Source organism: Syngnathus floridae, chromosome 21 (assembly GCF_059516105.1).
Source record: "Syngnathus floridae isolate MCC-2025c chromosome 21, RoL_Sflo_1.0, whole genome shotgun sequence".
Taxonomy (NCBI): domain Eukaryota; kingdom Metazoa; phylum Chordata; class Actinopteri; order Syngnathiformes; family Syngnathidae; genus Syngnathus; species Syngnathus floridae.
In genome coordinates this window covers 4,983,724-5,010,799 of record NC_142433.1, presented here as the reverse complement: position 1 = coordinate 5,010,799, position 27,076 = coordinate 4,983,724, and the positions used below count along the sequence as shown (strand labels likewise).

At 46.5% G+C, this 27,076-nt stretch overlaps 3 protein-coding genes across 9 annotated transcripts; 2 read left to right on the top strand and 1 right to left on the bottom strand.

Moving 5' to 3' along the window:
* Nucleotides 1-3: 3 nt before the first annotated feature.
* Nucleotides 4-6,197, top strand: sema4ab (sema domain, immunoglobulin domain (Ig), transmembrane domain (TM) and short cytoplasmic domain, (semaphorin) 4Ab). Of its 4 annotated transcripts, XM_088364719.1 has the most exons (16): nt 4-142; nt 440-494; nt 899-1,132; nt 1,675-1,898; nt 1,982-2,142; nt 2,203-2,262; nt 2,347-2,445; nt 2,546-2,639; nt 2,754-2,876; nt 2,953-3,080; nt 3,145-3,326; nt 3,626-3,770; nt 3,869-4,058; nt 4,126-4,241; nt 4,334-4,586; nt 4,665-6,197. In XM_088364719.1, the coding sequence occupies exons 4-16, from the start codon at nt 1,799-1,801 to the stop codon at nt 5,318-5,320; spliced, it is 2,307 nt and encodes a 768-aa protein (XP_088220845.1). In that variant the 5' UTR covers nt 4-142; nt 440-494; nt 899-1,132; nt 1,675-1,798; the 3' UTR covers nt 5,321-6,197. The 4 variants fall into 4 exon arrangements, with proteins under 4 accessions (XP_088220845.1, XP_088220846.1, XP_088220844.1 ...); XM_088364720.1 differs by lacking the exon at nt 899-1,132; XM_088364718.1 differs by lacking the exons at nt 4-142; nt 440-494; nt 899-1,132 and adding an exon at nt 1,143-1,240 and having other exon boundaries at nt 4,665-5,335; nt 5,616-6,197.
* Nucleotides 6,198-6,205: 8 nt separating this feature from the next.
* On the top strand, nt 6,206-9,825 carry LOC148380063 (uncharacterized). Of its 4 annotated transcripts, XM_088364727.1 has the most exons (10): nt 6,485-6,552; nt 6,821-6,888; nt 6,982-7,088; nt 7,230-7,343; nt 7,425-7,481; nt 7,584-7,721; nt 8,054-8,101; nt 8,223-8,336; nt 8,478-8,585; nt 8,651-9,825. In XM_088364727.1, the coding sequence occupies exons 3-10, from the start codon at nt 6,990-6,992 to the stop codon at nt 8,735-8,737; spliced, it is 765 nt and encodes a 254-aa protein (XP_088220853.1). In that variant the 5' UTR covers nt 6,485-6,552; nt 6,821-6,888; nt 6,982-6,989; the 3' UTR covers nt 8,738-9,825. The 4 variants fall into 4 exon arrangements, with proteins under 4 accessions (XP_088220856.1, XP_088220853.1, XP_088220855.1 ...); XM_088364730.1 differs by lacking the exon at nt 6,821-6,888 and having other exon boundaries at nt 6,206-6,547; nt 6,952-7,088; XM_088364729.1 differs by lacking the exon at nt 8,054-8,101.
* An 8,564-nt stretch (nt 9,826-18,389) lies between these two features.
* ptp4a2b (protein tyrosine phosphatase 4A2b) lies at nt 18,390-26,436 on the bottom strand. Its single transcript, XM_088364445.1, has 7 exons — nt 26,027-26,436; nt 21,516-21,831; nt 21,135-21,243; nt 20,963-21,055; nt 20,766-20,896; nt 19,640-19,714; nt 18,390-19,551 (listed from the first exon to the last, which is right to left on the bottom strand). The coding sequence occupies exons 2-7, from the start codon at nt 21,518-21,520 to the stop codon at nt 19,440-19,442; spliced, it is 525 nt and encodes a 174-aa protein (XP_088220571.1). The 5' UTR covers nt 21,521-21,831; nt 26,027-26,436; the 3' UTR covers nt 18,390-19,439.
* Nucleotides 26,437-27,076: the final 640 nt, after the last annotated feature.

Sequence of the window (27,076 nt, the reverse complement as noted above, 5' to 3'; positions counted from 1 at the left end):
AACTCCTGACGTCACTCCCTCGGCACTGCCGCATCGACATAGTATTGGGAATCCCCCTCAGTGGGCCCCTTATTGGCTGCTGCCGGCCATTGGGGGGCGCGAGAGACAACTAATATTGGTCAATATCAACGACACCACAGTGGTACAGTATTTTATTTTTTGGTTTGATAGTATTTCAATTCAACTGCAAAAGTTTAAGTGATGTCAAAAATGCCGCATCACGTTGTGGGTGGTAGTTTTACCCGGCTTTTTGACCACGTGTCTGGTTTCAGGTCACCCCGCTAATCCTGACTAATCTCCTTTACTTCTGATTAGCCTCTCCCTACCTTTCCCTGCTTCTTCGAGGTTAACTTGTCCAAGTTTAAATGCAATTTTGACTACTTGAAACCGAATGACTCAAGATCGATGGTGAACTTTGACCGCTGTGCTGTCCATGCAGGAAAATTAATGGGAGTCGTCTACTCGTAGAAGATGGATGGTTAAAGATCTGACAGGTACTTTTGCAAAATCACGCACCGGGTGGGGAATCCCCAACAAACCAGATTGGGATTAATTATATGGTGGACATTAATTAAACTTGTGTGGATTGAACAGGCTGTACCCACTTGGAAGATTTTGTACTAGTCACGCTTTATACACTGTAAATTGCATGTAAAACTTTACTGACTAACAAAAATTTATGAAAGCAATCCGTCGATCGAGCCATGGTAGAGTAAATGTATGTATAACAGTTGACATTAAATGATTGTTTCTACAGAAAAAAAGTTTTTCCTATATCTTGACCTCCAATATGGTGGACAAAAATCTTGATCATGACGTAAATACAATTATTTGGGTAATGTACAAAATGTTATTTTGCGCAGCAGCTTTGACTGTTGACCTGGAGAATGATTGACAGGTTGCTTCAAAACGTGGCTGTCACACGGCACGCTGGGACCACCAGTCGTGTGTCTTCGGCCCCACTGGTGGGCGGGCGGAGGCAGTTTGTTGACATAGTAAAGACCCAATTCACCCTCTCACCCACTCACGCCCTCCACGGTCAGCGTTTTCGCCACGCCGACACGCGATTGCCCTGCAGCCGCTTCCTGCTTTAAGCTCTCCGGGGGATAGAACCGGCGGTACCGGACGATACGTAAGCGCGTTGAAATCATTTGTGGATATCTTGCAATGTGCACGCCTTGTTTGTGTTATGGCTGTAAATGTTTTGCACAAAGACTACCTGCGACGATACGAAAGAATGGTGATTTGCATCAAATGCTCTTTTATGGGAGGGCCATGCAAACATTAAAATACATATTTCATCTGTTCATCGTGTATTTCGATGGCACCATTTGCAGGATTTAGTTTAATAGTGAACCGGCTCGGAGAAGAGCTAACTGTTAGCATGTAAGCTAACATAGCAGGGATAAGTGCGTGTGTGGCGTTTAAACGCTCACATAAATATCGTAAAATATAAACTCCGATTTGTGCCTTGACCATTTTAATTGACTTAATGTTCATTTAATTCACTTTCTTGCTTGGTAACGTTAGAAATAACTTGACTAGGAACTGCATGGTAACAATGCTATTTGATTCCTGTATCCTCATTATTAAGGAAAGATGGAAGTCTCTCTTTTTGTTTTTCTACAAAAAACCTGCTTGTAATTTGCAATGCCTGCTGTCTGCCCCTCTAAGCTGTCTCAGCAATGGGTGCCAACCGAAAAATGGGGTCTCAGCGAGGGTCGCTGCCCCTGCTATCAGCGTCTCCTTGACCCCCCTACTCAGGACCATCAACCCTCCACCTCAACTTTGTGCCACCATGGAAAGTGGCTGCCGTTTGCTCCCCATTGCCGTGACTCTGCTGTGCTGTGTGAGCTCCTCTGTGACCACCCCGACCGCTCGGGTCTCCTTCCCAATGGGTGAGTGGAGACTTTTTTTCAACCAGACTCATTCCACGTGCATGCTGTTTATTCTGTTTCTTCTCTGATCCTCGTGATCACAGGCAGTCCCGGGCGACGTCTCACTCGCTTCAGCAGTGCCGACGTGGGCAACACCACCACGCTGCTCCTCAGCAACGACGGCGATACTCTCTTCGTGGGCGGCCGTGACATCGTGCTAGAGCTGGATGTCAGCCTCGAGGACACCATTATGCTGAGGAACAAGGTAAGGGAAGGCGTGCTAAGTGGGAGATGTACAATACCGAGCATTGCGTTCTTCTGACAGCTGGACTGGAAGCCTTCGGAGAAAGACCTGGAGCAATGTTCCATGAAAGGCAAGAAGATGGCAAGTAGCTTGTTTGCACACATTTCACAATCCAAAATTGTGACAATTCTTGTTCTTTTGTGAAACTTTTTCTTTTTTTCCCAGACGGACTGTCCAAATTTCATCCGTGTGTTGCTGTTCCTGAACGCCACTCACCTCTACGCTTGTGGAACATTTGCCTTTAGTCCACGTTGTATCTACATCGTAAGTTTGCCTTGCGTAAATATATCAGTTCTCTATACAAATTAGGGACGATCGAATTAATTGATTGACCGATTTAATCACACTTGATTTATTTTTCCAGAACTCCGATACATTAACGATGAGCCTGAAGGCCGACGAGGGACGAGGTCGCTGCCCTTATGACCCCTACCAGCGCAACACCGCTATCATCGTAGGTCTGTGACGCCAAAGCTTACTGCTCCCGTCCATTTGTTACCACGAAACCACCACACAAAGAAGATCTGTCAATCAAAACAAACATGTACCGACTTGTCGTGATGTGTCACCAGACGGAGAGCTGTACACGGGCACGGTGGCCGACTACCGGGGCAACTGGCCGCTCATCTCCCGCCACCTCAGCGAAGGCTCTCGTGTGGACCTCAAGCTGGACGACACGCTGGGATGGCTGGAGGGTAAGGACGTCGCGGAGGGCAAGGACCTTTTTGTTGTTCTACATATAAAATTTTCTTTTTTCTTCTCTGCGTCCAGATCCGACTTTCATAAGCTCCACCTTCATTCCAGACGAGGGCAAAATTTACTTTTTCTTCAGCGAAGTGGGCCGGGAGTACGACTTTGTCGACAAGTTCATCGTTTCACGCGTTTCCCAAGTCTGCACGGTAAGAACCTGGAGCACAGGCCAACTCGTATGAATTAGATATGACGTTCTTTGTTCTTTCCTAGAGCGACGTTGGAGGTCAGAGGACGCTCCAGCGGCGCTGGACCACCTTCGCCAAAGCGCAGCTGCTGTGCCAGGCGGACGGCGAGCTGCCCTATAACGTCATCCAGGACATCGATAGCCTGGCGCCAACCGATGGCGTGACGACGGACGACACGCTTTTCTACGGCATCTTCACTTCGCAATGGTCAGTAAGATGTTTTTTTTTTGTCATCCAATTTTATTTATGGTTCAACTGTTCCCAAGATATTTGAAGTCAATTCCATTTATTCCTTTATTATGTGCAGAACATTGTTACAGCTGCAGCTCTTTCTTTAAGAAAGTTAAGAGCACATTTTTTCCTGGCAAGGACAAAAGGAAGAAAAAATTCTCCACGAAATACACTGTGACACGTGATTGGCGTCCCACATGTCTTCTCCTTCACACTGTATAATTTTTTTCATGTAGAGTCACGCGTTGTTGATTTGGTTTCCCCTTTTAACCCAGGTCAATCAATTCGGGACTGTCGGCCGTGTGCTCGTTCCGCTTGGCGGATATCAGGTCGGCCTTCTCGGGCAGCTACAAGGTCCTCAACCGTGACACGCTGCAGTGGAGCACCAGGGTGCAGGAGAGGGTGGCCAACCCGGGCCAGGTCAATGTCACAGAGACACAAATGCTAATTATTTTTCTGGCTGTGGAATATTGAAGAATGAATTCATTTTTGAGGGTGACCTTTCTTCACATCTTCAGTGCGGCTTGCACAACGCGTCAGACAACGCCCTTCGCTTCGTCAAGGAGAACTTCCTGACGGACGACAGCGTGCGGCCAGCGGGCGGGGGTCCCACCATGGTGTCCACCGAGCACCGCTACAGCCACCTGGCCGTCCAGAGGGTCCGGGCGACAGACGGCGTGGACTACACGGTCCTGTTTCTCCTCACAGGTGAGGCTACTTTGTGAGAATATTTTCAGGATTGCTAAGAGGTCAAACATCTTTGATGGTGTTTCAGAGTCGGGGTACCTTCACAAAGCGGTGCTGCTGCAGAGCGGTGCGCACGTGGTGGAGGAGGTGCAGGTGTTCCTCAAACCTCAACCTGTCAAGAGCCTCAAGCTGTCCATACCCAAAGTACAGCTGTTCCATTTCAATCCAATGGCCTTTTTTTTTTTTTAAATATTGAAATAGTCTGACAAGATTGGCTGCCGTCATTTCTTCAACAGGGCTTGATTTACGTCGGTACATCAGAGGGCGTGCTCAGGTTCCCGACGGCCAACTGCTCCTTCTACTGGACCTGTGCCCAGTGTGTCCTTGCCCGGGACCCCTTCTGTGGGTGGGACGCCGCCAGCCGGGCCTGCGTGGGGGTCTCCAGCGTCCACCTTGGCCAGGACGTGGAGAGGGGCAACGTGGAGAAGGCGTGCGAGAGCGCTACCTCCATGCACAGAGCTCGCTTAGGACCAAACAACCTGCCAGCAGGTAAGCCGCATTTCCACATTTTCTGTACTAGAGAAAAAAAATGTCAAAAAAATTTAACTCCTTGATTGTGTATATCAGCTCCCTGTCCGGCAGGCGAGCAGTTGTCGGTATCCCTACACGAGGTGGTACGCCTCCCGTGTCCCGCCGCCTCCCGCCTCTCCCGCCAGTCGTGGGAGCGCCCAAACAGCCGCCTGTCGCCGGAGCTCTACCTCCACCTGGACGACGGCAGCCTGAGCTTCGTGGCCACGCCCGCCACTCTGGGCCACTACCTGTGCCTGTCCACCGAGAACGGCTTCCGGCAGACCATGGCCGTCTATCACGTCAAGCAGAAGAGCGGCCCACTGCCCAGCCCGAAGGGACCTACGCAGCCGGGCCTCAACCTTTCCGTATGGATGATGAAAGCGGCACCAAATGAGGCTGTCTACCAAGACGGGGACTCGCTTCTGTCATCGCAGACCCCTTCCTACTTAAAGGAGCTGGTGGCCGTGTCGGTTCTCTTAGTTCTTTCCCTGAGCGTGCTCTTCACCATCCTCCTCTATGTGGTCAGAGAGCGGTGGCATAGCCGCACCGTGCCGCAGCAAGTGGTGGCCGATTCGGACAGACGGACTCCAGAGGAGCAAGAGGCCCTCCGAGCGGGGCCCGCGCAGAGCAAGCGCAACGGGCACGTCCAGGGCACCCTCTCCAACGGGGCGCTTGCCGCTTCCAACGGACACTTGCCCAACACGCCCATTTGAGCGCCGGCACTCCAGGTAAGGATAAAAGAAAAAAAAATATTGCTGTACTAATGTGACAAAGATAAAATGGTTATTTTCCCAGAACATTTTTAAAAACACATTTTCACTTTATGGAATGCTACCCACTTTTGATGCCACCTGACTGCAAAATGTACAGTACTCTTATTTTGGTAGGCTTTGGTACAAAAATGTCAATTGTTAGTAGGAACTTAATGTTTGCACACTTTGGGCACATCACAAACTTTATGGAACTATTTTATATAATTTTTTTGTACTCAATGGTGGCGGGTTATAGGATGGCATTGCTGCTCCTCAACGTGCCTTGGCTACACACTCGGACCCTGTCATAATGTGACTGCTGAACTATTCCCTGTGTTCATTTTGAATGTTAAATGTGAACATGGTACTAATGTGCTTTTTGACACCTTTTAATTCACTCGTTCAAGGAGGGGGGGGGGGGTGACCAAATATGCTGATTTTACTCATCCAAGGACTTAAGTTTAACTCCCTTTGGATGCTTTTTTTGAGGGGGTTGGATTGGTCTATTTTCACATCTGGACCGAATCAGTAGGGCGCAAACACAGCTGTCACGATAGGAGAAAAAAAAAAAAAAAGCAAGACGCTGATTTCCAACCACTATCATAATAAATATTGTGTTATGTGAATGTCTTTTGATGTCACTCAGGATTTAGCCTTATTAGCTTTGTGCAGTATACGTTTCAGAATACACTGTGCTGTGTTTACTGTATCAAGTTTTAAATGGGCTCTGTAGCGCTACCACGTGGCCAAAAATATTAAACGCACCCTAGAAAAAAAAATTGAAGATACGTGTTTTTAAAAAAAATAAAGGCAGAAACTTCTTTTAGTTCAAATATTTGGTTTCATTTTACACATTTAATTTTTATTTAAATATTTTATATATATTTATAATTTATTATACTAGCAATCACCACATGGATTTTATTTTCCTCCCTTGGTTATATTTAACATTTACATCTTAATAAAATTTTCAATGAATTGAGCAACGTCATCACATGATGACATCACCAGACTGCCTCCCCTCCCTTCCCTCCTTCCTCTCTCCCGGACTGCAAGTCTGCAAAAAGTCTGCAGCGGCCCGTTTGCTGCAGTGCCATCACCCACATACACAATCTCACACTCTAATTTTAGCCGCCTGCCTCTCCTTCAACGGCATCCTGACCGAGAAGACGTTGCTTGGTGACTCAGCACAGGTAAGAACACCTTTTTGTTTTCGTGGATGTTTCTCATGAGATGCATGGATGTCCCTCCAGAGCACACCCAAAGTCAAACTGCAGTCGCCTCCCACTTTGCTGCAGTGTACCTTGACCAATTTTATTTAATAGTCCACAAATGGCAGCATTGAAGGAAATGAATGAAAATTGTAAAATCAAAATGTGCATTTGTACTGCATATGACAAAATGTTTTGAACATGATTGACGGCGTGCCTAATGATTTGGCTGGTCACCTGTCTCTTTAAGAGGCCTCTCTCTCTCTCTGGTCTAAGTCTGCTAGAGAACGCAGTGACGACTCACCCACCCATCAAATTGTAACTATGTTATGCACTGTTTATTGCATGTGGTCTGAATTCACCAACAACCTGTAAATGTGTCCCAAAACTTTTGTCCACACAATCACAAAGATAGCGAGATGGCCCAGGACGATCCGAAAGAAACGACGCCCCCGCCGGGGACGCTTAGTCCCGGCCAGTTGCAGTCCCACTTCAAGATGGAGCCAAAGACTTTGGGGGTGAGCTAGTCCTAACGGAACCATGAGACCAACAAAACATGCTAACATGCTGTCTATTAGCTGAAACTTGCCAACTGTTAATTCAATCAACTGCTAAAATGAAAAAAAAAAAAAAAAAAGCGGCTGCCTTGTCCTCTTCAGGCCGTCCAGCTGGTCATCGCGGTGTTGATCCTGTGCCTGAGCATGTCCGTGCTGCGGGTGCACGAGATCCACTTTACGACCGACGTGGCGCTCTTCATCGTCGTGGTCATTCAGGTAGGAGGGCTAACGCTAACATTTAGCATTGGTCAGACTTTTGACGTCCTTCACTGATCCACTGGATCTTCTTTCTACCAGGTCATCTTGTCGGGGTCTGTGTTGATCCACAGTGGGAGGAGGCCCACTCTGTTTTGGGTGAGTGGATGTACAAAATGACCAAAAGCAAGGAGCCACATGCTGCTTCACCAAGCCAGTTTTATAATAAATAGAGCACTGTTGTTTCTGGTGGTTTTGCAGGTCAAATGCGCCCTGGTTCTTCATCTGATCAGCGCCGCGTTCGCCACTGCCGCCCTGGGGCTGATGTCCAAGCACCTCCCGTACAGGCAGGACTCATACCACTGCGAACACTGCCGCCGCCTGGAGTACCACGCCGTGGTAATGCAACCACACCCAGCGCTTGCATTTCACCTCGTTAGATAATTAAGTCCCGTGAGTAGCGCTCGCTTCATTTAGCGAGTCTTGTCCGGTGCGAGACTGAAACAATGTGATTGCAAGATGGAAGGAAGTCTACTAGCTTAATGCTAACATACATGCGAAACACCATTGACTGGATATTAAAATTAGCATAACACAGTAGATGTTTTTTGTGCTTCTTAATTAACTTTTCGATTAGAGATCAGTGATGCAATACTAGATTCAAAATTCGAAAAATTGTTGCTACGTATTAGTGGCCCCAAAGCCGACTTTTTTATGTTTTGTCTTCGCAGCTACATTGTTTCAGGAAATGCACCGAGCTGGTCGAGCAAAAGTGCAAAGTAAGCAGACAGCCATCGTACATTTCATTGTGTTCTCTTTTTTTTTTGTTTTGTTTATGCATTCAGCTCATGTGGGACATTTTTGTGTTTGTGTTAAACGAGTACGTCTTGCTTTGTTTAGATGCTCATTGATGGCATCCTGGCGACGCTGGTGATCTTCCTCGTTCTGGAGTTGCTGATCTGCATTATCGCCATGCTCTTCGGTCTGACCGTGCTCGCCGCGCGCAGGACTCAGGTCATGACCTCACCTGCCTTTCCATTTGGACGTGATCTTTTTTTCAATTCTATAAATAGACTAGATCAACTACACTTCTGCATCATACTTCTCTAACTATTGAATTTTTAGTCATTTTTTAATTTTACTGTTGTGGTTCAGGCTCCAAGTGAGCGACCTCGCTACCCACAGACCCGCCCACCACCATCGCCGGTTGTTCACGCTGTTCGCGCGGCTCCTCCTGCAGCGACCGAGCCCTTTCCGTCTCAGGTACTGCATGCAAGCACACACACATGCATACACACACTCAAGAACGACTTCTTGCATGTGAGCAGGTAGCCGTGGTGGTGACCGAACCTGACGCCGATCTACTGGAAGACATCGCTACCCCGCCCACCGAACCTCAAGTGGAGCCTATTTAAACTCTGCGCTGTACAATAATGCAAACAAACATGATCGGAAAATGAGCCAACAAAAAACGTTGACCGTCACACAGTCACGATAGAAGTCTTGAAAGAAATATATCTGAAGTTTAGTTAGGGTTAAGGTTAGGGTTAGGGTTAAGGGTTAGGGTTAGGGTTAGGGTTCTATGATATAATTGAGTCACATCACAAGAAAAAAAACCATACTGTATTTCTGCAACGAGTGGCCAGGGGCTTTGATTTACTTAACTGCAGATGGGCAGTGGGCATTATGGTGCTATTATAAATGTATGTAAGTACTGTTTGCATATTATTTTATTATTTTCATTTATTTATTTCATTGTATTTATTTACAACAAAAATGTATACTGTGCTGGAGAAATGCCATTTATTGCAAGATGGCCACTAATTGCGGACATTGTGTTTATCCACGAGTATGAAAACAATGTTAGTGGCGTTTTTCCATAATCTAGCACATAGTAGATAGTGTTCATCCCCGGTAGCGCTGAATTGTGATATATATATATATATTTTTTTTTTATCACTTGTTAATCTGCATTCACACTGTATATTCTGTAAAAGTGTCAAATAGAACCTTTCAATCATGAGCAGATAGTGTAATGATTGTGGACTATACTTATGATGGATTGCATTGTTCAATAAATGACACAGCAGCTCCAGGAAGAACTTTCTGGAACTTTTGAAATAAATAAATACACTCAAGGTAGAAGGAGTTAAAAAATAAAAATAAAAAATTCTTTCAAGGAGAGAGGAACGATTAGCTCCTTGGTAACAACCCCGAATTCTATGCTTGGGACTCTTTCATTTATGACACAAAATCACAATCACAATCTTGCAGAGCACGACAATGTCTTCAGGCGCTACTCTATTGCCATCTCCTGGTCAGTATGGGAAATGCTGCCGAATCAGTTCTTTTTTTTTCTTCTACGTATATTTTCAGGGCCTGCCTAAGGGTATTTGTGGCCTTCGGCATGCATGTCAATTCTCTCAAATTGCTGATATTGATCTTGCAAAGGTTTCTGCTTTATCTTTTGACAGCTAAACTGCCAATAAAACGTAAACGAGCACTTCTCTTGTTGGAACTAACCAATTTGATGTTGCGTGACGTTGCAATTTCTGTAACAACCACTAGAGGGAGACATAACAATTAAAGTGTGCGTGTGTGTGCGTGTGTGTGCGCGTGTGTATATATATATAGGGCAGGGGTGTCAAACATTTTTTTCACAGGCCGCATTGTAGTCATTGCTTCTTTCGGAGGGCCATGATGACTGTCGACCCAAATGTAAAAAATATAAATTTAAAAGCTACAAAACAAACTGACAAATAACTCTTTTTCAAATCAGACATGTTGTTTGAAGCCCTAATCCTAGCTTCCAGGGATGTGGAACTCCAGTACTCGGGGGCCGCGTTCCAATATGTTTTCCAAGTTATCCTCGTTAAACACACCTGCGTGAAAAGTTTTAGCTCCTTTCACGTTCTGCAGGAGCTAAAACTTTTCACACAGGTGCACTTAACGAGGGAATCACACGGACACTCCATTAGGTACGCCGCCATTTACAGGTGTACCTACGTCACTTGGATACTAGATGGTACCACACCTGCCCTCACCCCTACTTTATGATTGGCTGTTGGATCTGTGACGTTTACTTGGACACTCCATTAGGTTCACCGCCATTTTCAAGTGTACCTAATAACAGCCCACTTTATTAGGGAAATGTCATGGTCAAAGGTCACAGGTGTCAAGATCTAGTCCTCAGGGCCGCGTTCCAACATGTTTTTCAAGTGACCCTCATTAAGCGCACCTGCGTGAAAACTTTTAGCTTCTTTCACGTTCTGCAGGAGCTAAAACTTTTCACGCAGGTGCACTTAACGAGGGAATCACACGGACACTCCGTTAGGTACACCGACATTTTCAAGTGTACCTAATAACAGGCCACTTTATTAGGGAAATGTCATGGTCAAAAGTCACAGGTGTCAAGATCTAGTCCTCAGGGCCGCGTTCCAATATGTTTTCCAAGTTACCCTCGTTAAACACACCTGCGTGAAAACTTTTAGCTTCTTTCACGTTCTGCAGGAGCTAAAACTTTTCACGCAGGTGCACTTAACGAGGGAATCACACGGACACTCCATTAGGTACACCGCCATTTTCAAGTGTACCTATGAACAGTCCACTTTATTAGGGAAATATCATGGTCAAAGGTCAAAGGTGTCAAGATCTAGTCCTCAGGGCCGCGTTCCAACATGTTTTTCAAGTGACCCTCGTTAAGCGCACCTGCGTGAAAACTTTTAGCTTCTTTCACGTTCCGCAGGAGCTAAAACTTTTCACGCAGGTGCAATTAACGAGGGAATCACCCGGACACTCCATTAGGTACACCGCCATTTTCAAGTGTACTTAAAACAGGCCACTTTATTAGGGAAATGTCATGGTCAAAGGTCACAGGTGTCAAGATCTAGTCCTCAGGGCCGCGTTCCAACATGTTTCTCAAGTGACCCTCGTTAAGCGCACCTGCGTGAAAACTTTTAGCTTCTTTCACGTTCTGCAGGAGCTAAAACTTTTCACGCAGGTGCACTTAACGAGGGAATCACAGGGACACTCCATTAGGTACACCGGCATTTTCAAGTGTACCTAATAACAGCCCACTTTATTAGGGAATTTTATGGTCAAAGGTCACAGGTGTCAAGCTCTAGTCCTCAGGGCCGCGTTCCAACATGTTTCTCAAGTGACCCTCGTTAAGCGCACCTGCGTGAAAACTTTTAGCTTCTTTCACGTTCTGCAGGAGCTAAAACTTTTCACGCAGGTGCACTTAACAAGGGAATCACCCGGACACTCCATTAGGTACACCGCGATTTTCAAGTGTACCTAATAACAGTCCACTTTATGAGGGAAATATCATGGGCAAAGGTCAAAGGTGTCAAGATCTAGTCCTCAGGGCCGCGTTCCAACATGTTTTTCAAGTGACCCTCGTTAAGCGCACCTGCGTGAAAACTTTTAGCTTCTTTCACGTTCCGCAGGAGCTAAAATTTTTCACGCAGGTGCACTTAACGAGGGAATCACCCGGACACTCCATTAGGTACACCACCATTTTCAAGTGTACCTAATAACAGGCCACTTTATTAGGGAAATATCATGGTCAAAGGTCACAGGTGTAAAGCTCTAGTCCTCAGGGCCGCGTTCCAACATGTTATCCAAGTGACCCTCGTTAAGCGCACCTGCGTGAAAAGTTTTTGGTCACTTTCACGTTCATCAGGAGCTAAAACCTTTCACGCAGGTGCACTTAACGAGGGAATCACACGGACACTCCATTGGTACACCGCCATTTTCAAGTGTGCCTAACCCTAACCCTAACCCTAACCCTAACCCTAACCCTGACCCTGACCCTGACACTGACCCTGACCCTAACCCTTACCCTGACCCTGACTCTGACCCTGACCCTGAACAAACCCTAACCCTAACCCTAACCCTAACCCTGACCCTGACGCTAACCTTAGCCCTAATCCCTAACTATAACCCTGACCCTAACCCTGACCCTAACCCTGACCCTTACCGTAACCCTGACCCTGACCCTAACCCTGACCCTAACCCTGACGCTAACCCTAACCCTAATCCCTAACCCTAACCTTGACCCTGACACTGACACTGACTCTGACCCTAACCCTAACCCTGAACCAACCCTAACCCTAACCCTAACCCTGACCCTGACGCTAACCCTAACCCTAACCCTAATCCCTAACCCTAACCCTAACCCTAACCCTAACCCTAACCCTGACCCTGACCCTGACCCTAACTCTTACCCTGACTCTGACCCTAACCCTAACCCTGAACAAACCCTAACCCTAACCCTAACCCTAACCCTGACCCTGACGCTAACCCTAACCCTAGCCCTAATCCCTAACCCCTAACCATAACCCTGACCCTGACCCTAAACCTGACCCTGACCCTAACCCTGACCCTGACCCTAACCCTGACCCTAACCCTAACCCTGACCCTGACGCTAACCCTAATCCCTAACCCTGACCCTGACACTGACCCGGACCCTGACTCTGACCCCAACCCTAACCCTGAACCAACCCTAACCCTAACCCTGACCCTGACGCTAACTCTAACCCTAATCCCTAACCCTAACCCTGACCCTGATACTGACCCTAACCCTGACTCTGACCCTAATCCTGACCCTGAACCAACCCTAACCCTAACCCTGACCCTGACGCTAACCCTAACCCTAACCCTAACCCTAATCCCTAACCCTGACCCTAACCCTGACCCTGACCCTGACCATAACCCTGACCCTAACCCCTAACCCTGACCCTGACCCTGACGCTAACCCTAACCCTAACCCTAACCCTTGCCCCTGCTTCCTACAGGAAGGGGGGCTCCTACCGCAATCCTAACCAGCCAGTGCCTCCTCCGGTGCCCCCCAGCCACTCCGGCTTCAGGTAGTCCTCGGGGCCGCGTTCCAATATGTTTTCTAAGTTACCCTCGTTAAACACACCTGTGTGAAAAGATTGGTACATTTTCATGTTCTGCAGGAGCCTAACTTTTCACACAGGTGCACTTAACGAGGGAATCACACAGACACTCCATTAGGTACGCCGCCATTTACAAGTGTACCTACGTCACTCGGACACTAGATGGTACCACACCTGCCCTCACGCCTACTTTATGATTGGCTGTTGGATCCTTGACATTTACTTGGACACTCCATTAGGTACACCACCATTTTCAAGTGTACCTAATAACAGCCCACTTTATTAGGGAAATGTCATGGTCAAAGGTCAGAGGAGTCAAGCTCTAGTCCTCGAGGCCGCGTTCCAATATGTTTTTCAAGTGACCCTCATTAAGCGCACCTGCGTGAAAACTTTTAGCTTCTTTCACGTTCTGCAGGAGCTAAAACTTTTCACGCAGGTGCACTTAACGAGGGAATCACACGGACACTCCATTAGGTACACCGCCATTTTCAAGTGTACCTAATGACAGTCCACTTTATTAGGGAAATATCATGGTCAAAGGTCAAAGGTGTCAAGATCTAGTCCTCAGGGCCGCGTTCCAAGATGTTTTTCAAGTGACCCTCGTTAAGCGCACCTGCGTGAAAAGTTTTTGGTCACTTTCACGTTCATCAGGAGCTAAAACTTTTCACTCAGGTGCACTTAACGAGGGAATCACATGGACACTCCATTAGGTACACCGCCATTTTCAAGTGTGCCTAACCCTAACCCTAATCCCTAACCCTGACCCTGACCCTAACCCTGACCCTGACTCTGACCCTAACCCTGAACCAACCCTAACCCTAACTCTGACGCTAACCCTAACCCAAACCCTAATCCCTAACCCTAACCCTAACCCTAACCCTGACCCTGACCCTGACCCTGACTCTGACCCTAACCCTAACCCTGAACCAACCCTAACCCTAACCCTAACCCTAACCCTGACCCTGACGCTAACCCTAACCCTAATCCCTAACCCTGACCCTGACCCTGACTCTGACCCTAACCTTGAACCAACCCTGACCCTAACCCTAACCCTGACCCTAACCCTAACCCTAACCCTAACCCTGACTCTAACCCTAATCCCTAACCCTAACCCTTGCCCCTGCTTCCTACAGGAAGGGGGGCTCCTACCGCAATCCTAACCAGCCAGTGCCTCCTCCGGTGCCCCCCAGCCACTCCGGCTTCAGGTAGTCCTCGGGGCCGCGTTCCAATATGTTTTCTAAGTTACCCTTGTTAAACACACCTGTGTGAAAAGATTGGTACATTTTCATGTTCTGCAGGAGCCTAACTTTTCACACAGGTGCACTTAACGAGGGAATCACACAGACACTCCATTAGGTACGCCGCCATTTACAGGTGTACCTACGTCACTCGGACACTAGATGGTGCCACACCCGCCCTCACCCCCACTTGATTGGCTGTTGGATCTGTGACATTTACTTGGACACTCCATTAGGTACACCACCATTTTCAAGTGTACCTAATAACAGCCCACTTTATTAGGGAAATATCATGGTCAAAGGTCAGAGGTGTCAAGCTCTAGTGCTCGAGGCCGCGTTCCAATATGTTTTCCAAGTTACCCTCGTTAAACACACCTGCGTGAAAAGATTGGTACATTTTCACGGTCTGCCAAAGCCTAACTTTTGCCACAGGTGCACTTAACGAGGGAATTTTGGAAAACATGTTGGAATGCGGCCCTGAGGACTGGAGTGCGACACCCCTGCCTCATACAGTCAAAGCTACAAAACAAACTGACAAATAACTGTTTTGTATCAATTTGCTTCACTTAAGAAATATTGATCATTTGATTGATATGAAACATATCTGTAATCTAATCTTACTTTCCTTGATGAAGTAATCTGACTACTTTTCAACAGCTTATATATTTTGAATGTCAAAGTAGGGTATTATCTACTAACATGTAAAAGAATAAACAAAGAACAAACTTCAAGTTGAAAATTTTTTGGGCTGATTCTAACCTCACCTTTTGCAAACAACTTATGCAATGAAGACACAAGACTGCTTTTTATTCAATTTAATTTTCTTTCAAGAACAAATACGAATTGGGGATGTTTTCAAAATGGGAATAAAAAAAAAACCCTGACCATTTTCATTCTTACACTTTTTGCCTTTCAGGTTAGCAGGGGGGGTCTTCAGGCTGTGTGTGCCTCTTAAGGGGAGTCCTATGGTCATTGTGGAAAAAAAATGTACCAATTGTAGAGGTTGCGCAACTGATGTGGAATGGTGAATGTGCATGTGTGCAGGCTGTCACAGCAGTTCGGTGGGCTTTACTGAGGTGGACAGACTATTGCACTCCAAGAAAAATAAAAAAAAGAACTAAAATAAAGACATGGCTCTCAAAAGAATGAAAAATAAAGATTGAGGAAAAAAACAAAATCAGGGAATCACACGGACACTCCATTGGTACACCGCCATTTTCAAGTGTGCCTAACCCTAACCTAACCCTAACCCTGACCCTGACACTGACCCTGAGCCTAACCCTTACCCTGACCCTGACTCTGACCCTAACCCTGAACAAACCCTAACCCTAACCCTAACCCTGACCCTGACGCTAACCCTAACCCTAGCCCTAATCCCTAACCATAACCCTGACCCTGACCCTAACCCTGACCCTAACCCTGACCCTAACCCTAACCCTGACGCTAACCCTAACCCTAATCCCTAACCCTAACCCTGACCCTAACACTGACCCTGACCCGGACCCTGACTCTGACCCCAACCCTAACCCTGAACCAACCCTAACCCTAACCCTAACCCTGACCCTGACGCTAACCCTAACCCTAATCCCTAACCCTAACCCTGACCCTGACCCTGACCCTGACCCTGACTCTGACCCTAACCCTAACCCTGAACCAACCCTAACCCTAACCCTAACCCTAACCCTGACCCTGACGCTAACCCTAACCCTAATCCCTAACCCTGACCCTGACCCTGACCCTGACCATAACCCTGACCCTAACCCCTAACCCTGACACTAACCCTAACCCTAACCCTTGCTCCTGCTTCCTACAGGAAGGGGGGCTCCTACCGCAATCCTAACCAGCCAGTTCCTCCTCCGGTGCCCCCCAGCCACTCCGGCTTCAGGTAGTCCTCGGGGCCGCGTTCCAATATGTTTTCTAAATTACCCTTGTTAAACACACCTGTGTGAAAAGATTGGTACATTTTCATGTTCTGCAGGAGCCTAACTTTTCACACAGGTGCACTTAACGAGGGAATCACACAGACACTCCATTAGGTACGCCGCCATTTACAGGTGTACCTACGTCACTCGGACACTAGATGGTACCACACCTGCCCTCACGCCTACTTTATGATTGGCTGTTGGATCCTTGACATTTACTTGGACACTCCATTAGGTAAACCACCATTTTCAAGTGTACCTAATAACAGCCCACTTTATTAGGGAAATGTCATGGTCAAAGGTCAGAGGAGTCAAGCTCTAGTCCTCGAGGCCGCGTTCCAATATGTTTTTCAAGTGACCCACATTAAGCGCACCTGCGTGAAAACTTTTAGCTTCTTTCACGTTCTGCAGGAGCTAAAACTTTTCACGCAGGTGCACTTAACGAGGGAATCACACGGACACTCCATTAGGTACACCGCCATTTTCAAGTGTACCTAATAACAGTCCACTTTATGGTCAAAGGTCACAGGTGTAAAGCTCTAGTCCTCAGGGCCGCGTTCCAACATGTTTTCCAAGTGACCCTCGTTAAGCGCACCTGCGTGAAAAGTTTTTGGTCACTTCCACGTTCATCAGGAGCTAAAACTTTTTACGCAGGTGCACTTAACGAGGGAATCACACGGACACTCCATTGGTACACCGCCATTTTCAAGTGTGCCTAACCCTAACCCTAACCCTAACCCTGACCCTGACACTGACCCTGACCCTAACCCTGACCCTGACTCTGACCCTAACCCTAACCCTGAACTAACCCTAACCCTGACCCTGACTCTGACCCTAACCCTAACCCTAACCCTGAACCAACCCTAACCCTAATCCCTAACCCTAACCCTAACCCTGACCCTAACCCTGACCCTGACACTGACCCTGACCCTGACCCTGACCCTGACCCTAACCCTAACCCTGAACCAACCCTAACCCTAACCCTAACCCTGACCCTGATGCCAACCCTAATCCCTAACCCTGACCCTAACCCTGACCCTGACCCTAACCCTGACCCTAATCCTAACCCTGACGCTAACCCTAACCCCTAACCCTAACCCTGACACTGACCCTAACCCTGACCCTAACCCTAACCCTGAACCAACCCTAACCCTAACCCTAACCCTGACCCTGACGCTAACCCTAACCCTAATCCCTAACCCTGACCCTAACCCTGACCCTGACTGACCCTGACTCTGACCCTAACCCTAACCCTGAACCAACCCTAACCCTAACCCTAACCCTGACTTAACGAGGGAATCACACAGACACTCCATTAGGTACGCCGCCATTTACAGGTGTACCTACGTCACTCGGACACTAGATGGTGCCACACCCGCCCTCACCCCCACTTGATAATTGGCTGTTGGATCTGTGACATTTACTTGGACACTCCATTAGGTACACCACCATTTTCAAGTGTACCTAATAACAGCCCACTTTATTAGGGAAATATCATGGTCAAAGGTCAGAGGTGTCAAGCTCTAGTCCTCGAGGCCGCGTTCCAATATGTTTTCCAAGTTACCCTCGTTAAACACACCTGCGTGAAAAGATTGGTACATTTTCACGGTCTGCCAGAGCCTAACTTTTGCCACAGGTGCACTTAACGAGGGAATCTTGGAAAACATGTTGGAATGCAGCCCTGAGGACTGGAGTGCGACACCCCTGCCTCATACAGTCAAAGCTACAAAACAAACTGACAAATAACTGTTTTGTATCAATTTGCTTCACTTAAGAAATATTGATCATTTTATTGATATGAAACATATCTGTAATCTAATCTTACTTTCCTTGATGAAGTAATCTGACTACTTTTCAACAGTTTATATATTTTGAATGTCAAAGTAGGGTATTATCTACTAACATGTAAAAGAATAAACAAAGAACAAACTTCAAGTTGAAAATTTTTTGGGCAGATTCTAACCTCACCTTTTGCAAACAACTTATGCAATGAAGACACAAGACTGCTTTTTATTCAATTTAATTTTCTTTCAAGAACAAATACGAATTGGGGATGTTTTCAAAATGGGAATAAAAAAAAACCCTGACCATTTTCATTCTTACACTTTTTGCCTTTCAGGTTAGGAGGGGGGGTCTTCAGGCTGTGTGTGCCTCTTAAGGGGAGTCCTATGGTCATTGTGGAAAAAAAATGTACCAATTGTAGAGGTTGCGCAACTGATGTGGAATGGTGAATGTGCATGTGTGCAGGCTGTCACAGCAGTTCGGTGGGCTTTACTGAGGTGGACAGACTATTGCACTCCAAGAAAAAAAAAAAAAAGAACTAAAATAAAGACATGGCTCTCAAAAGAATGAAAAATAAAGATTGAGGAAAAAAAAAAAAAAAACCCAGTGTCCTTGCCCTCTTGCAACTCCCAAACGGATCATCATGTGAATAAATATCGCAGACATACTCAAACTCTGTGAAGCTTAAAAATGAAAGTGACTTCAAACAAGTTAAAAAGGGGGAAAAACATGACTGCAATTCTTGGTGCGCCGAGTGAGGAAAAACATCCCAACATGGACAGTCACAAGAGGTTAAAAACGTTTTATAAGATACATTAATCTATTCCAATCATAAAATTAATTTGCAGGAATAAAAATCTGATTTCATATTGCATCCTTTCATCACCACTGTATGTGTAAAATTTAAAAAAACAAAAAAAAACACAAAAAGGAAGTATAATATCCCACGATGAAATGAGGTGGGGGAGAAAAAAAAAAAAAAAAAAAGCAAAATAATATAAAATAAAACAACAGGATGGACTATATTTGGGCCGTGGTTGAGAGTAGAACCGGTAGGTGGGCCCCGTCTGTGTGCTTTGCTGGTTCGGCTGGTGGACCCCCACCGTTGCAATTCCTTTCATTCGATTACTCGCTTGTTCTCTGTTCAATTAAGCATGTTTACAAATCATCACAACAATTACACACAGCGCCCTCTCTCTCTCCTCTAATTTCACCCTCCACGCTCCCGCTCGAGGTGCATAGGCAGGTAGGTGCTGGTGGGCTTGGCTGGCTTTACTGCACGCAACAGCTGTGGCCGTTGGGGTCCTTGAAGCGCAGACGCATTTTCGGTCGGTATTTCTCGAGGTAAAGAAGCTGTTTGGAGTTGAAGGCCCCGCGCCTCTTCCTGAAGGAGACAAGGGTACAAAAAAAAAAAAAAGTTAGCGGTGTTTAGAGACCAGATCGTACTTTTTGACATTTCTCCAACAACTTACTGCCTTATGAACTGCACGGCATCCTCGTACTTCATCCCGCTCTCGATGAGAGCCAAGGCCACCAAGACAGGAGCGCTGGGAGGTGGACCAATCGGACGCGGCGCAAGGTGAGGGGAGACACAAGGAGAAGATAAGATTAAATGCCGAAGCTTGCATGGCTTTGTTGGTGCTTGGCTGTTTCAACCTGAGAAACCGGCCTGGGAAATCAACAGGGGGTGCGAGGGTTCGCGTTGCCTTGCTGGGCCAGCGGGTTTACGCTACGACGAGGAATAATATCTCGGGGAAAAGAAATAAATAAAAGCTTCACGGCTGGGTCAAATCGCAACGCTTGGCGAAGCAAATTTCCCGCAGGGTAGAATTCGAGGCCGAATGTGAGAACGGAGAGATGGAAAGCTGCGGGGCGGCGAAAAAGGGGAAGAGAATCATAAAATGGTAGAGGAGAAAAGTAATCAGTGTCAAATAGTTCCAACCGAGGCGCTCAAAAAGAACAAGTGAAGCTCCCAACCAAGAGTGACAGTTACACAACATTCAGAATGCAAAAAGGCCAAACATCCGATTGGACTTACATGTGCTTTTGGTGGGGTCAGAAGATTTTTTTTTTTCCGATTTGTACTCACTTGCACACATCATGTGCTTCTTTATTTTCAGGCTCGTTTTGTCTTTTTCTCAAATTATTTTTAAACGCGTGTGAAATTCTCTGCCCCGCTGCTCGTGGAAGTGAGTAAGTGCATCACACGCACGCACTTAAGCCAACACAACCTCATGACCGCCCATCAAATCACATGCGAATGGTTTGGGGGGGGGGGGGGGGGGGGGGCTTTTAGCCTTGACACTACTCCAGTTCGAGAAGCTAAAAAAAGCGAGCTGCTGATGAGACACCGAACGAACGCGGGTGCGTGCTCCTTTCGCGTGTTGGTCTTGCCATTTACATCTCGCCTCACTGATGTCGGGGCCAAAACAAATACCGCTAAAAATAACTCCTGCGTGTTGAACGTTGTTGTAGCAACTGGCGAGTATAAACGCGATGACGCCATGATGGCAGTTGCCATATTAAAAGGCATGGCTGCCTGCCTGGAGCGTAAGGCCGCAAATGTCAACCCCCCCCTCCCCCTTTTTATGGACTCACCGGCCGAGCCCTGCCACACAATGCACGGCGATGCAGCAGCCGGGTTCCTCTCGAAACTTGGTGTTGAGCAGCTTGAGCCAGTCGTCCACAATGTGGGTTGGGGGAGGGGCTCCGTCATCAAACGGCCAGTCCTTTACAGACAAAAAAAGAAAAGATTTAAATCTGATCTAACAAAGTCATTAAGAATCATCTCTTACCAAAACCTGAATCCCTTCCTTCTCCACCGGAGCCTTGTCGTAGGTGGCTTCACACACTCTCACCAGTGTGTGCACCGCAAACTTTTTTAGCTCCTGGCGGGGTGTAAAATAAAAATGCCAGACCAGTCGTAAACAAGTGCGTTTATGTGAAGAAAAGCGTCGGCGGACATACCTCGGTGAACTTGTTAAGGGTGGCATTGGTGGGATTGTGGGTGATGAGGAACCTCATGCACTCGTAGGTTATCTCGACTGCAGCGGGGCGGTTCATGTTGGCGAGACGGCTTGAAGGAAATAAACAATTACAATGCAAAACTCTTACCAAACAAACAAAAAAAAAAAGTCAAGAAAAGGGAGATTTGCGGCTGAGTAAATAAAAGGAGGGACGACAAGGAGGTGATGAGGTTGATGCAAACAGAGGACGAGGGGGGGGGGAGGAAGGGACAAAAACGAGTCCAACGAAACCTCGGTATGTAAAAGTAAAAACAATACAAAGTCAAAATGCCAAACAAAAAAAAAAGAAAAAGATGGAGAAACTATCCGAGAGTCACTTTACCCCATTCAGGAGAGCTGTTTGTGATTGGCTGTTCAAAGAGAAAGCAGAAAGCAAAGAGTTGGCGTATTGGCGGGGGGACAGTCGGGGCGAGGACCACGCGTACGTTATCCAGGTGGGCTTTTTTTTTTTTTTTTAATAAATGATTCCAAAAGTCAACGCTTCCGAGGACAATGGCCAATCAAGGGGGCTTGCGGGCAGCGTAGTCTTTCGGGGCGGGGCAGCCGATTCACTTCTCCACGGCGGCGAGGTGCTGTGCCTGGCAAAATTCCCCGCTCACACACGCCATATAGGTACGGCCCAAGTTAACACAGAAAGCCTGTCGAGAAAAGAGAGACAAGATTTAGAAATTATTCACACAAAGGCCACAGAGTTGAAATTTGTGCTAGTGTAAAAATAAATAATAATAAGAAGCTGCAGCCACCATGACGGACTCTGCTTAATTTACAAGGGGGTGGTGGTGGTGGGGGGGGACTTGCATGACACTAGTTAAGTGGGAACGGGAATTGCAAGCTTGGACTTCAGCATGGTGTCACAGGCCTGTAGTCACAAGGTGAGGATTACAGGGTGGGCAAAGCTTCAAACGAGAGGAGGCTCCACTCCCACGCTTCGAAGGCTTCCGTGTCTCTCGCGCTCAACGTTTTACAAAAACTGCTGCTCTGATTAGAGGAACAAAATTGTCAAAAGGGACATTGGATGCACTATTTGTTTTTAATACATTTTTAATGAAAAACACCATTGCTAAAGGGCTAACCCCAATTCTCTAGAGGTGGCAGGTATTGATAAATGAATGCCCATAAAACACAAGCTCTCATACAGTAAAAATAAAACTGGGACAGAGGTCAGCTGAGCTCAGTGAAAGGTCCCTTGGGCGAACTTCCCTTGGCGCTGACCACATGCTTTACTGTTAAGGGAGGGGCCAACCAATTCTGTATGTGTGTGTGTGACAGGGTGGAAAGCGAGGGGGGGGGGACGCAATCAGATTTGTGGAGGGTTTCCCAAATCAGCTGGCCTCAACAGTGACTGAAGAGAACAGAGAATGGATTGTGAGAGAGCCCGACGAGGTCGCGCTAGCCCGATAAGGGGCCGCGCTTATCTCGGGCCGGGAGGGGGCGGAAAAAGAACGCGCAGGTGACAGTGACACAGGTCACCGCCGAGTCAAAAACACGTATTTACGAAAGTTTTCTAGGAATGGGGCCATTTTGTCTGGATCCAGACCGGGCATGACCAGACTAAGCGCTAATTTGCTGACTCAATGAGGCCAAACGGCGGCTTTGACAAGTAAGTAGACAAAGAGGGGAGGGAGGGGATGAGTGAGGTTCTCCTTGGAGTCGCTCGGTGCAGATAAAGGCTGCGAGACCTCTGGCCTACATCGTGCCCACACCTGCCACCTGTTGACATTGCCACAATTTTGTCTTCGAATGACAACAAAATCATTTCCAGATAACAGAATTACATTTCCTAGGCAAGCTAGTCAAATTACTGAAACCCAAAAAAAAAAAATGCAAATACAGGTTAATATTGTTACTTCCGCATTTTGAAGATTAGTTTCTTTTTTTTCTTGCTTCGAAAGAGACTTCTAAGAAGTTTGAGGAACAAGTTTCACGCTTGCGAGCGCGCGTGTTTGTCTTTTCATGTAACTAAGGGACGGTTGTGTATTAACTTGCCTCCCCTCCTTACACACACACACGCACGTTAACAGACGTCCAAACCAGAATGACAGCACGGAAAGACCAAAGATTTGGCTTCCAAGTCAGACTGAGAAAGTTCTTAAGCTCGCATTGTTGCTCAAGGGTTGCTTAGCCCCGCTGCGACATGCTTTTTTATTTCTACTGACATTTAGAGACCAACTTGGCCTTCTGACAGCCACATGGGGAGGAGGAGGGGGGGTTGTTGCTATACCAACAATAATCTCAGTGGTGGTAACAAATGCGTCCGTGGGGAATTTAGGTATCCCCCGTGAAGCGCATGCTGCTTTCGAAACATTCACAGGAGCCAAACTTTATAGCCGACGGCACAAGTTTTCACGGCGGCAGCGGCGGCTCACAGCAGCTTGTTACTCTTCCACATTAATCTGGGAATTTTTAAAAGCTCATGAAAAGGACGACTGTGCGAGCGTCGCTATCAAAGGCGTCATCTGGAGGTCGTGCGGAGAGGAGTCACACATTTGCGCGCGTTAAATAAGCTCCTCGAGGATATGAAGAGGAATAGCGTGGGGGCAAACATCGCCACGGCAACGGGGAAAATACGGCTTTGTTCTGGTGGAACGACCCCGTCGCTTCTCAGCGAGGGTCGTTCCGAATCGCCGACGCTGCCTGGAAAAGTAAAGGCCACCGGCGACACGCCGCGCTCATTGCACTGGAAAAATGTTCAGGGCGAAAATGGCGTTTTCGAGAAGATTGCAGCGCCTTTCCCTACCTGTCGCTTCAGTGTCAGCAGGTGGCCGTGATGCAGCAGCATCGAGAGTCGCCGCCAGTATGTCAGACAGCGCCAGCGCTGCTCGGTCAGTCTATCGTGGCGCTGTGGCAACAACCGTAAACGAACGTTGCGCCAACGAGGGCATGATTCATTAACCAACGTGGCGCCGATGAAACGCACCAGGTGGCTATGGCTACCATTAATTCTCTCCGGCCTTTTGCTTACCGGAAAGAACTAAAAAAAGGTGGCTTTAAAATCTTCCAGCACGGAATCAAAGCGAATTTGGAAATTCAAATATTTTTTTACTGTACTCTTCGTTGAATTACATAATGTGTATTGCGTAAGTCGCAAACACATCCGCAGTTAGTTACAGCCTAACCAAGCATTCTGTGACAGTCACTTAGTTACAGGATGTGATGAATGATATGCTCGTACCTCTCGGATGGTTAAGCTGTTATTGTCTAAGGTGAGAACATCGGTTTAAAGGTCTCAGAACAACAGTAGCGGTTGATTTGCATACTTTTAAACTGAGCTGAGACTACACCATTTTTTCTTCTTCTCCATCCTCAATGCTCATATCCAGTATCGTAAGCTACACTTCAGAAATGATTGCTGACCAGGGGGACTCCGTTGGAAGGTCATACACTGAAAACCGAGAGGCATGGGAATGCGCTGGGCCTTTAGTGTCACAGCTGCTCGAGTCAACTTCCTCTCCAAGTACATTTCCTCCTTTCACCTCAGCCCGCAACATGGCTATATGCCCGCGTTCTTTATGACTACCATTTTACATGATTGTAAAGACACACTTAGTGCACAAGAGGTGGAGACTAGATTTCAGCACATCGACAATAATCGGGTTTAAGTGAGGTTGCCAGAATCTTTATCACTACTTTTTCTCAGAAGAGCAAGTACATGGGTTATATTATTAATTTCACACCATTTCTCACTAACTTTAGGAATTGTTATCGGTACCGTTCAACAAAAAAGGGCACACCTCAAAATTTGACCCCGATTGTCTTTGAGTTAAGCCGTTGGCCAGCGGTGCATTTTCACCGGTTTTAAAGAGGGATAGATTTTTAAAAATATTTATTTCAGGAAAATGTTACTCACACCACCGGAATGCTATTTAAATGTTCTATCTGATAAAGCTGGTGTCATGGCAATCGATGAATCTTTGGAATTTTATGCACTTTTCTTCTAGCGGGGCTGCAGATTTGCGACTTGAAACGATAATCGTGCGTTCTTCCAGGTCTAAGGTTTTCCAACGTGTTAACACATAAACGTGATATAGTGACAAATATGACACGAAATAAGTCAAACGTGTCCCGGGTCAAGATTTGCCACAAAGGGCGGAAGGCAGTTAGCTCGATCGCCAGCTAGCTGCACATTTTATCCGAGCTCGTGATCGCAGACAAGCACAAAACACTCACCTGCACACCAAATTCAGCATGTGCATATCAAAACGTGAAATATCAAGCAAATCTAAGCAATCGACTTCTGATTGTAAGTTCACGAGGAAAGGCTAGTCCCCCCCCCCCACACCCCTGAGCTAATGGCTAGCGTTATCTTCATCATTTGTTGACTCAAATAAGTGGAACGGACAGCCTTGATCCTGTTTAGACAATTACAGCATGATAAGACCGTGTCAGATCTGCTTCGATGAAAAACAATACCCTGAGGATACTGTTAATTTCTGTTCGTCGTGACCGTAAACGTGCCCTCTTCATTGCCCCAGATCCTGATAGCAAGAAACTTAGCATCGTTAGCTAGCAGGCTAGCTCCACTCTCGACACTTTTTTTTAACGTATTTCTTAATAAAGATCGCGGCGATTGTGCAAAAACACTCTGTTTGGCACGGTTTTATCTCAAGACGTTCAGATTAAACACAAAAGCACGGAGACACGATCGTGTCAAGCGATCGCCGCTAACAGCTACATGCTAAGGTTAACGTGGCTGCATAGTGCACACTTTGAACTTACTTGAGCTAACTGCTAATGCTAATCTCCGTGCAAGTCAATGTGTAGCGCGGCTCGAAACTACAAGGCAGCTGACATGTACAAATATGACACTTTTCGTTCGTTATTTGGTATACTCACAAAGCGCAGGATGAACATTGAAATCCAGTGACTAGCCCGGAGAAAGGGGAGCGAGTGCAGAAAGCGCTGTCAAGTTGCCTTTTTGTTCCTCTTCAATGTGGCAGCTTCGTCTGTTGTTCAGGGAGGAACCTTGCTTGGTGGTTACTTTCATGGCGATCGGAAATGTTGGTGTGTCAGGAACCGGCGAGAGAAATCCAATCACTGCTCGAGTTATTTTCTGTTTTCCAATACCTGTTTTTATCGTCTAGTCGTATATCTGTCTTACACACATATATTTTGATTGTTTCCACGTATAGTGAGTGATAAACACCCGATTAAATAAATATGTGGATGTGGAATGTGAAACGATAAAATAGCCTGGATCATCAAAATAACACAATAAACTATTGAAACACGTATGCTGCTATACAATGCTGTTTATTAAAGTCGAAGGGTGCTTGTGTAAAGCAAATTCAAGCTGTTTTTTCGCATATTCAATTCCGGAAAACGGCGTTTACGATGACCTCAAATGTAGCACGAGATGTCTGGCGTCAGTACGACGTAAAAAGAATCCGGCTCCGTGACGTCAGTTCCAGAAAGCTCACATTATCTAGTTTGTTTTGCGTCATCGGACGACAACTCATAAACATACAACTAAAATCGTCGTATTGAACATTAAAACTATTTTTCATTTTTACACGACTGAGGAAACGTTCCAGTTTTAGCGTGAGTCCAATCTAAAACACACAACTGTCACACCAGACTGCAAAATAGTTAAAAAATACTAATACAAAAAAAACAGTCAAATAATGCTATAAATTAACACTATACGGTAATCTATGATAAAACGTTGTCCATATTTATTCCCAGTTTAAACCGATACCTCTGAGTCAGAGGCTCTGACGTCAGCCACGATCAACACGCAGTTTGAATAGGTTACCCCCTCCCCTTTGCAAAATTACGGGGATTACTAATTCTAACAGCAGAGAATAAATACCCCCATTGATCCCCGTTGTGTTCAATGTGTCAGGCCAAAACAGACTGCCTTATTATCTTAAGTGATAAAAAGAC